Source organism: Rattus norvegicus, chromosome 1 (assembly GCF_021556685.1).
Source record: "Rattus norvegicus strain SHRSP/BbbUtx chromosome 1, alternate assembly SHRSP_T2T, whole genome shotgun sequence".
Classification (NCBI taxonomy): Eukaryota; Metazoa; Chordata; class Mammalia; order Rodentia; family Muridae; genus Rattus; species Rattus norvegicus.
In genome coordinates this window covers 249,682,729-249,694,170 of record NC_141534.1, presented here as the reverse complement: position 1 = coordinate 249,694,170, position 11,442 = coordinate 249,682,729, and the positions used below count along the sequence as shown (strand labels likewise).

General features: G+C 38.5%; 1 protein-coding gene across 2 annotated transcripts in view; it reads right to left on the bottom strand.

The window, feature by feature from the left end:
* Window positions 1–4,512: 4,512 nt before the first annotated feature.
* The window catches only part of Cyp2c24 (cytochrome P450, family 2, subfamily c, polypeptide 24), a 62,389-nt gene continuing 55,459 nt past the window's right edge, over window positions 4,513–11,442 (bottom strand). Inside the window, exons 6-9 of one of the 2 annotated variants that reach the window (NM_001271354.1) lie at window positions 9,522–9,663; window positions 8,200–8,387; window positions 6,991–7,132; window positions 4,513–5,183 (exon numbers count right to left, since the gene is read on the bottom strand). In NM_001271354.1, coding sequence (NP_001258283.1) covers window positions 5,002–5,183; window positions 6,991–7,132; window positions 8,200–8,387; window positions 9,522–9,663 — 654 coding nt within the window. In that variant the 3' untranslated portion in view covers window positions 4,513–5,001. The remainder of the gene's footprint in view (window positions 5,184–6,990; window positions 7,133–8,199; window positions 8,388–9,521; window positions 9,664–11,442) is intronic. The other variant, XM_087584121.1, reaches the window with a different exon arrangement.

Below are 11,442 nucleotides of genomic sequence, written 5' to 3'. Positions count from 1 at the left end.
GACCTCATGAAACTGGGAAGCTTCTATAAGGCAAAGGACACAGTCAATAAGACAAATTGGCAAACTACAGATTGGGAAAAAAATGTTCACTAACTCCACATCTGATAAAGGACTAATATCCAAAATATACAAAGAACTTAAGAAGCTATTCACCTAAAACCTAAAAACCCAAAGAATGGGGTAAAGAATTAAACCAAGAATTCACACCAGAATACTCTCAAATGACTGAGAAGCACCTAAAGAAATGTTCAAAGCCTTTAGTCATCAGGGAAATACAAGTCAAAAAGATCCTGAGATTCTACCTTACACCAGTCAGAATGGCTAAGATCAAAACCTCAGGTGACAACACATGTTGGCAAAGGTGGGGAGAAAAAAGAAACACTCCTCCATTGCTGGTGGTATTGAAAACTGATACAATCACTCTGGAAATCAATTTGGATGTTCCTTAGAAAATTGGAAATAGACCTACCTAAAGATCCAGCAATACCATACTTGGAATATACCCCAAAGATACCCTTCCATGCCACAGGGGTGCATATTTCACTTTGTTCATACCACCCTTATTTGTGATAGCCAGAAGCTGGAAACAACACAGATGCCCCATGACAGAAGAGCGGATACAGAAAACATGGTTTATTTACACAGCGAAACACTACTAAGCTAAGAAAAAAACACCCTGACTTTTGCAGCAAATGGATAAAACTAGCTGGTTCTTTGGGAAAATCAACAAGACAAATGAAACCTTACCCAGACTAACCAGAGGGCACAGAGAATGTATCCAAATTTAAAAAATCAGAAATGAAAACAAAAATGTAACAAGAGAAACTGAGAAAACTCCAAAAATTATCAACTCCTACTAAAAAAAGCCTCTAAACAAAACTGGAAAATATGGATAAAATGGACAATTTTCTAGACAGATACCAGGCACTAAAGTTAAATCAAGATGAGATAAACTATCAAAACAGTCCCATAATCCCTAAAGAAATAGAAGCAGTCATTAAATATCTCCCAACCAAAAAGGCCCAGGACCAAATGGGTTTATTGCAGAATTCTATCAGACCTTCAAAGAAGACTCTATTTTACAAAATAGAAACAGAAGAAACTCTATCCAATTCCTTCTATGAAGCCACAATTATGCTTATAACTAAACCCCGCAAAGACCCAAAAATAAAAGATAACTTCAGACTAATTTCCCTTATGAATACTGATGCAAAAATACTCAATAAAATTCTCACAAACAGAATCCAAAAACACATCAAACAATCATTCATCATGATCAAGTAGGCTTCATTCCATGGAAGCAGTATTTGGAAATCCATCAATGTAATCCACTATATAAACAAACTCAAAGGAAAAAAAAACACATGATCATCTTATTAGATACTGAAAAGGCATTTGACAAAATTCAACACCCCTTCATGGTAAAAGTATTGGAGAGATCAGGAATTCAAGGCCCATTCCTAAACATAATAAAAGCAATATAAAGCAAACTAATAGCCAACATCAAACTAAATGGAGAGAAAATTGAAGCATCCCACTAGAATCAGGGACTAGACAAAGTTGCCCAATCTCTGCATACCTATTCAACATAGTACTCAAATTCCTAGCCAGAGGAATTAGATAACAAAAAGAGGCTAAAGGAATACAAATTGGAAAGGAAGAAGTCAAAATACCATTATTTGCAGATGATATGATAGGACACTTAAGTGACCCCAAAAATTCCACCAGAGAACTAAACATGACTTTAAAAAACTTTCAGCAAAGTGGTTGGTTTTAAAATTACTCAAACAAATCAGTAGCCTTCCTCTACTCAAAGGATAAACAGGATGAAAAAGAAATTAGGGAAATGATACCCTTCACAATAATCACAAATAATATAAAATACCATGGTGTGACTTCAACCAAGCAAGTGAAAGATCTGTGTAACAAGAACTTCAAGTTTCTGAAGAAAAAAATTGAAGAAAATCTCAGAAGATGGAAAGATCTCCATGCTCATGGATTTGCAGGATTAATACAGTAAAAGTGGCCATCTTGACAAAAACAATCTACAGATTCAATGCAATTCCCATCAAACTTCCAACTCAATTCTTCATAGAGTTAGAAGGAGCAATTCTCAAATTCATTTGGTATATAACAAAAACCCATCAGGAACTGGTTGTAGATCTCTCCTGAGAGACACAGCCAGAATTCATCAAATACATAGGCGAATGCCAGCAGCAAACCACTGAACTAAGAATGGGACCCCCATTGAAGGAATGAGAGAAAGGACTGAAAGAGCTTGAAGGGGCTCGAGACCCCATATGACAACAATGCCAACCAACCAGAGCTTCCAGGGACAATACCCAAAGACTATACATGGACTGACCCTGGGCTCCAACCACATAGGTAGCAATGAATAGCCTAGTAAGAGCCCCAGTGGAAGGGGAAGCCCAGGAGAGATCTACATCCGGTTCCTGTAGGCCTGCACTTCTTTGCTTCATCCATCTTATCTACTTGGGTGGCTGTATATGTATGGGCCACATGTGGGGCAGGCTCTGAATGGGTGTTCCTTCTGCCTCTGTTATAAACTTTGCCTCCCTATTCCCTGCCAAGGGTATTCTTGTTCCCCTTTTAAAGAAGGAGAGAAGCATTCGCATTTTGGTCATCCTTCTTGAGTTTCATGTGTTCTGTGTGTCTAGGGTAATTTAAGCATTTGGGCTAATATCCACTTATCAATGAGTGCATACCATGTGTGTTTTTCTGTGATTGTGTTACCTCACTCAGGATGATATTTTCAAGTTCCATCCATTTGCCTATGAATTTTATAAGTCATTGTTTTTGATAGCTGAGTAATATTCCATTGTGTAGATGTACCACATTTCCTGTATCCATTCCTCTGTTGAAGGGCATCTGGGTTCTTTCCAGCTTTTGGCTATTATAAATAAGGCTGCAATGAACATAGTGGAGCACGTGTCTTTGTTATATGTTGGGGCATCTTTTGGGTATATGCCCAAGAGAGGTATAGCTGGGTCCTCAAGTAGTTCAATGTCCAATTTTCTGTGGAACCTCCTGTACCACATTTCCTGTATCCATTCCTCTGAAGGGCATCTGGGTTCTTTCCAGCTTTTGGCTATTATAAATAAGGCTGCAATGAACATAGTGGAGCACGTGTCTTTGTTATATGTTGGGGCATCTTTTGGGTATATGCCCAAGAGAGGTATAGCTGGGTCCTCAAGTAGTTCAATGTCCAATTTTCTGTGGAACCTCCAGACTGACTTCCAGAATGGTTGTACCAGTCTGCAATCCCACCAACAATGGAGGAGTGTTCCTCTTTTTCCACATCCTTGCCAGCACTTGCTGTCACCTGAGTTTTTTATCTTAGCCATTCTCACTGGTGTGAAGTGAAATCTCAGGGTTGTTTTGATCTGCATTTCCCTTATGACTGCATTAATGGTTTCTTATTCTCCCAAGTGAATACTTTTGTTTCTTGGGTTTCAAAATTACAAAACTAAGAATTTTAAAGATTTATTGCTCACAATAAAAAGGAGAAAATAAAAATAGAAAACAAAAGAAATTAAATAAGACATGTGTGATGACTATTCCTTGTTATCAACTTGACTACATCTGGAATGAACTACAATCCAGAAATGATAGGCACATCTGTGATTCAGATCTTGAGGCATAGTGGCCATGAAAAGTTCAGGCCAAGGCAAGGTAGTACATGCCTTTAATCCTAGGAGACAGAGGCAAGCAGAACTCTGAGTTCAAGACCAGCCTGGGACAGAGCAAGTTCCAAATTCAGGAATGGTGGTACACATCATTAATCTGGACCATACCTTTGCTGGAGGCCTACATACATAAGAACAATGGGAAAAGGAAGTGTTTGTTCTTCTTTGCTTGCACTTTCTTGCCATCACATCTGTTGGAACCTACTTCTTCAGGATTCCAGCTTATACAGAAGACCACCTGAAGTGCCTGGTCTCACAGGACTGAGCAACTATGAGATTCTTCCCATTCATAGCTTCCCTTTGTTGGTTTAGTTGAACTGCAGACTGTAATTCCTTCTAATAATTTCCCTTAATCTATAGAGACATTCTGTAAGTTCTGCAATGATACCAAACCCTGACTAATAAAGCATGTAAAGATGGAAAGACCTCCTAGACTCATAGCTCAATAAAACTGTTATCATTGAAAGGGCTACATTAGTGAAAGTGATCTATGAATACAATCTTCATCAGAATTTTAATGTGTGTTTTCACAGAGATAGAAAAAATTCCTAAAAAACATAAGAAAGCACAAAAAAAATCCAGAAACAACAAAGCAATACTGAATAAAATGATTAATCCTGGAGTTATCAAACTATTTTACTTCAAATTATACTGAGTCACAGTAACAAAAAAAACAGTATAATACTGTCACAGTATCAGATGTGTAGACCAATGGACTAGAGTAGAACGCCAAGAAATAAGCCTATGCAACTTCAGCTACCCAGGTTTTGAAAAGGTTGACAAAATAAAAAATTCCAGTTCTTATTTATTACCAATTCTTTTATTTTCAGTTTCATTTTAATTTCCAAATCCCCATCCTAATAGGTAAAAGATGATATCCCATTATGCATTATAACACTAACCTTACTTTTTCACTCCTTATATGTATTATGTGTAAAAGAAAAAGCCTGAAAAATGACTCTTCAGTTAATAACTCCTTTTATTTTGAATCAAGCAAAGAAGATATGGCTCTCAGTTGAACTATTCTGTATTACACCCATAACATATTAGTAACCCAGCACATGTCTTAGTACAGTTCACAGTCAATATAAGTGTTATAGACTGTGGGAGACAAAGGATAGATTTGCGTGATAACTCTGGGAAAACCTCTTAAACAAAGATGGATGATAACTGTATTGTGAGAGAATGAAGAGATGTGAGAGGAGAATTGAGAGAGATGTTCCTAACAGTGGAAACTGGATTGCCCCTGATTAGTCACAGACACCAGCATAGCAACAGCCCAGTGTGCTCTGCTTTAACGAGGAATGAAGCACAGCTGGTATGAAGGTGGTACACGGCCAAAGGTATTAGCCATTGGAGTAGTGTCAATGTCCTTTGTATCAACAAAAGATTTCAGGTTAAAATTCTGTACAATGGTGGTCAGAAGCAAAAACAGCTCCATGCGAGCCAGGGCCTCTCCCACGCACATTCGCTTTCCTGAAAAACAAAAGCAACACAGAGGTTTCACCTTCTTACACTAGGTTCCAAACTGTTATAAAGGTGGATAGTGAAGTTTGAATACTAAATGGTGGATGAGTCAAATACTGGATGACTACCAGGGTTTTTAAACAGAGATGCATACAACCTTGGACACAAATGTTGTCTGTTTAATGTCTGCTTTAAGAGGCACCCTTCATTCATTAAATATTTACTATAAGTCTTATATCACAACTTTACTAACAATTCATACAACTACCCTTCGACCTTTCAAGTTGACATCAATCTTCTAGAAACACATTCACTTCACTGTGCTTGTAGCTGAAGGGGAAGTATTAGGGCAACTCAAAAACTATATTCCATTTGTGCTTATGAAAAATAAACAGCCACAATATACCTTTACACTCAGAGTTTTACATAATTACCTGTCTATTATCATTGATTCCTTCACTTTAAATGCATCCCCTGCATCTGCCCTGTGAGGGAAGATTGAAATGGCAGTGGCCTGGACCTTTACATTTTATTTTCTGTTTGATACTCAGTGCCAGGCTCAACCCTCCTCAGCTCCACTCAGCTCCATTCCCCATTTCTCAGTGCTATAAAGCTTCATATCTCACCAATTTTCTCAGAAATGCTGTTCTTACACTTTCCTCAAAGACTACAACCTGTACCATTTCTTTTTGATCCTTCATAATCTCCTCAGATAGGAGACCTTGACCCCCAGGCTTCCTCACTATCTCTGCTTCCACAGAAACATAGGCCACTTAAACATTGTGCTGCATCATCTTTTGCCTCCCTCCCCAAATAAAGAAGGGATCAGTCTGTCACATATGAGAAGGTACAATGTAGACCCCCATCAAAGTCATAAAAGCACATGGCAAAAATGAATGTGACTCTGTGTGTAGAGACTCAGCACACAGAGTGAAGCAGTGAGACTGAACATCCAAGGTGGGTGTTCATAACTAAAGGAAACTCTAGAGGCTCTGGGATCACTGCAGAGTTCCTTTCCACATGACCAAGGTCTTTCTCAGCCTTCACTCTTGTCAAGTTCTGACAGCAAAAAATGTCTGCTCCTATATTTTGTTCCTCAGTACAGTTTCCTGGCTCCTCTTCTTGTCTTATTTCTCTGCCCTGTCAGAGAAGTCCTATGAGTCTGAAAGAGCAGGAGGTGAGTAACGTCTCTTTGACCTCCCCAGAAACCCAATCTTGCCTCTCTCACAGCACTACTCCAATTGGATTACAGTGTCCTGTTGACTCACCAGCTCCCCTAACTCAGAATTAAGACTCTTCAGAGCCTAGTCTCTATTATATTCTTTAAATCACTTGGGATCCCAGAGCTGTCTAAGAATGGATTGAGATATTTTTTCTTACAGCTGAGAAAAGTCTAAATGAGGGTCACTTCCAAGAGGAGCACTTAGGAAAGATAGAGGTATATGCAGAAGCAAAATTCAAATGGCCTATATTTTAGTTTTCTGAAGTCAAAAAATAGGCTGGATATTCTCGAAACCCTAGTAATGTGGAGGAACAATGAGAATGCGTCAAAATCAAGGAACATGTATGAGCATTGGAAGAATTGCTCCTGAGGTGGCACAAAGAGCAAAACCACCTGTCCCTGAGGACATGGTAAACAATCCATTTTAATCTCAGAATTGTATCTTCTAGAATCGGGCCTAGTGGCACATGTTTGTGATTTCAAATACTCAGACAGATGGGGCAAGAATATTGAGTCCAGGGTCAGCCTAGACAACAGTGCCCAAAAATAGTTTACGTTGTACCTGAAGTAAAAATAGAAACAAACTTCATTTACCTGTTGAGAAAGGCATAAAGTAGTCACTCTTCTTAAAGTTCCCATTCTCATCCAGAAAATGGCCTGGGTCAAATACTTCTGGGTTGGGAAATTCTTTGTCATCATGTAGCACAGAAGTCAGTGATGTTACTAAGTCCGTGCCCTGAAAATAACAGATAGAAATATGTGTACCTGCCCATAAAACTTTTGACCCAAAATTACCCTAAGAGAAATGCAGGAAGAGGAAATGGAGCAGAGACTGAGGGAATGGCCAACCAATAACCAGCCCAACTTGAGACCCATCCCATGGGCAAGCACCGGTCCCTGACACTGTTAATGACACTCAGTTTATTTGCAGACAGGAGCTTAGCATGGCTGTCCTCTGAGAGGCTCCTCACAGCAGCTGACTCAGAGGGATGCAGAGACCCACAGCCAAATAGTGGATGGAGAATGGAGACTCTTATGGAAGAGCTGGACAGGCAAGGATTGCAGACCCAGAAGGAAATAAGAACTCTACAAACAGATTCAACTAACCTGGACCCTTGGGGCTTTCAGAGACTGAACCACTAACCAGATTATACATGGGCTGGAGCTAGACACCCCCTACACACATGTGCAGATATGCAGCTTGGTCTTCATGTGGGTCCAGAACAACTGGAACAGGTGAAATCCCAAAAACTGTTACCCATCCATGGGATATGTTCTTCTAGCTGGGCTACTTTGTCAGGCCTCAGTGGAAGAGGTTGCCTAGCCATACAGAGACTTGATGTGCCAGGGTAGGGGGAACAAACAGGGCATGGGGGGCAGCAGGAAGGATTGTTGCAGGAAGTGACTGAGAGGAAGGAGCAGTGAGAAGGATGTAAAATGAATAAATTTTAAAAAAATAGTTCAACGAGTGGAAAGGCTCAAAGGTGGCTCAGCAGGTAAAGGCATGCAAGGCTGACAACCTGAGTCTGAGCCCAGAACCCAGAAACCTAGAAGGTGGCAGGAGAGAACTGACTCCTGCAAGTGGTCCTCTGACACTCTCTCTCTCTCTCTCTCTCTCTCTCTCTCTCTCTCTCTCTCTCTCTCTCTCTCTCTCTCTCAGTCAATCAATAAATGTAATCTTAAAAATTAACAATGAAAGAAATGGGATGTTATCATGGCTGCTTTTCAACATTGTCTTAGAAATTTTCATTCGCAGAAAAATACAAAAAAAGAACACTATAGGTGTTAAAGGGACAAGCTTACCTTGGGAATTACATAATTTCTGAATCTAACATTACAGGTAGCTGCATGGGGCACATTGTTGGGGATGAGGTTAATATATCTCTGGATTTCGTGCACCATCGCATCTGTGTAGGGCATGCGGGTCCTGTCCTGCATGCAGGGCCTCCTGTGTCTGCCAATCACGTGATCAATCTCTTCCTGGACTTTAGCTATTAGGACACAATTAAGAAATGGTACATTTGTTATAGTAATTCAAGTCTGTATTAAGTATGATAAAAGTACCAGGCCACATGTACACTTAGAATTAGACAATTGTTTTAACACACAAATCCCCCCCCCAGTTAGGCATTAAGATTGACGTGTGCAAACAGGTACATTATTGTACACAATATTCAACATGCAGAAATGATGAAATGTTTCAATATGTAAATGCTTTCATATGTGAATTCTAATCATTACTGTCTTACTGGAAAAAAACACAAAACTGAGAGTTAATTTCACATCTAATAATAGTGATATTTTAAAATTGAATCGTGGAGCTGGAAGGATATTTCTGTGATTAAGAGCACTCACTGGTTGCTCCTCCAAAAGATCCAGATTTAATTTCTAGCACCCACAGGTGGCTCACAAATGTCTGTAACTCCAGTCCCAGAATTGATATCTTCTTCTGGTCCCTGTGAACACCAGGCATGCACATGGTCCACAGACATACATGTAGGCAAAAATGTCCATACACATAACATAGATAATAAAGATTTTATAAATTGAATAGTAAATATCTGTATGTCTGTATTTGTGCATATGTGAAATTTAGTTTCCTATTTTTCGTCTTTACAGTTCCCAAAGGAATTCATTTTGAGATGTTATAGAAGTTGTGTCTGTAGTTTCTGTTCACATTCATAAATAATAACTACTTTTATTGTTTGATTGTACTACTTGTGGAAAGGTTTACAATAGAGAAGAATTACATTTCTATGACCACTTAACACAAAATATTGAAACTCACATACAAATACATGCTCACATACACACACACACACACACACAGAGAGAGAGAGAGAGAGAGAGAGAGAGAGAGAGAGAGAGAGAGAGAGAGAGAGAGAGAGAGAGAGAGAGAGACTCTACCCAGAGTATCTTTTCATTGAATTCAGGGCTCTGGTGTTTTACTGACAAGCACAGTAGCTTTATTTCTCTTATTCATTTTCTCTATTATCAAAATAGGTCTCATTTATATTTCACCATATATGTACAAATGACGTCTGGTGACACAAAACACCAATATTAAAATTTCTGCAGGCTATCTGAAGAAGACTGACTTTGCCTCAGAAATCTCAGAGTCATACCTGTGACCTCTGTGTGTTTCAGTAGGAGCAAGAGTCCATATCTCAGGGTAGTGCTTGTGGTTTCTGATCCAGCTACAAATACATCACTTACAGTAGCCATCAAGCTTTCAATAGTAAACTCAGTACGGGGATTGTGTTTTTCCTGGAAATTTTTATTTCATTATTAGAGAGTGACCATACATATTAGGGAGTGACCAGTTTCAACAATTTTCAAGTAACACGAGTTGGTTTACAATAAACTAATTTAGAATGTGAAGTGAATAGTAAAAATATTACAGCAAATGCACAGTATCACACAGAATGTAAATTAACTAACTCATTCTTCATTTCTATGCCCTTATTTCTTCCTTGCATCAAAATTGAATTTCTCAGAGCATGTCATACCAATAACATAACAAACCCACTGGCCCTTCTTTTTTTTCTTTTTTTTTTCTTTTTTTTTCTTTTTTTTTTTTTTTCAGAGCTGGGGACCGAACCCAGGGCCTTGCGCTTGCTAGGCAAGCACACTACCACTGAGCTAAATCCCCAACCCCGGTCCTTCATTTTTTAAGATTTATTTATTTATTATGTATATAGTATTCTGCCTGCATTTATGCCTGCAAGTCAGAAAGGGACACACGATCTCATTATGGATAGTTGTGAGCCACTACGTGGTTGCTTAGAATTTAAACTCAGGACCTCTGGAAGAACAGCCAGTGTTATCTGCTAAGCCATCTCTCCAGTTCTCTTTCTTTCTTTCTTCCTTTCTTTCAAATCACATATGGCAATGGAAATGGTATACCTTGCTTGGAGAATGAGTAGTTTAATATCTGTACAATGGCTGGAGAGATGACTCCGCCATTAAAAACTCCTGTTGCTCTTCCACAGCACCAAGTTCTACTCCCAGAATCCATTTCTGGCAGCTCACAACCACTATAATTCTAGCACCAAAGGACCTGACACCTCTGGGTCACAAACACAACACCTCTGCATAATTTTATACTAATTAATAATAACAATACATCTTTAACATCAATATTAATAATCATATATTATTAAATGTAAACATGGAAAATGGGAGGCATATACCACTGTACCCAGACAGAGTTGGAAGTTTCTGAAGTGTGATACAAAGTTAAATAAGAGACTTCTGACTCTCCTTCTATATACTGATACAATAACATACGTATAAACCAATAACTGTAAATAATATATATATATGTTTGTATATGTGTGTTTATTTATCCATGTATATAAATATATATTGATTTATATAAGTTGATGGAAGAATGGGTTTAGAGACTAGCACACTTGTAAACTAAGAATTTACCCATATTCATGCACAAAATAAAAAGTAAAGGTTAAAAATATATTGACCCAATAATGACAATCCAAAGACACTATCAGAAATTTTTTTAAAAGCCTCAACATACAAAATTTTCTGAGTGAAAGAAGGACAAGGCCATAAGTGAAACACTATCTCAAAGGTTCCCAGTGAGTTGACTCTTAACTCACTGACTCTAGGTCAGAGGGGGTTAAGCATGTATGTGGTCCTCTAAACCATGGGGATAATGGTTGCTATATGCAATTATGAAAGTGCTAGTCACTGGAGAGACTATTTTAACATTGGAAAGTACGGGTAAGGAAGAAGACAAAGGGAACACTGCATATTCCTATTCTAGTGTAGATTACTACAGTAGTCTTGGCAAACAAATAGGCAGTTACTCAGAAAAGTAAAAATGAAATGAACATGACTCAGCCATTTCACTCACCATCATACATCCAAAATAAAATTAAAATTGACAGAGATGCCTGCTTCTCCTGTTACATCCAACATTATCCATTGGGAGCAATCAATAAATTGGTAGAATTTTAAAATATGAGATAAATTAAAATGCAAGATGGTATGGCTGGAGTGATGGCTTAGTAGTTAAGAGCACTG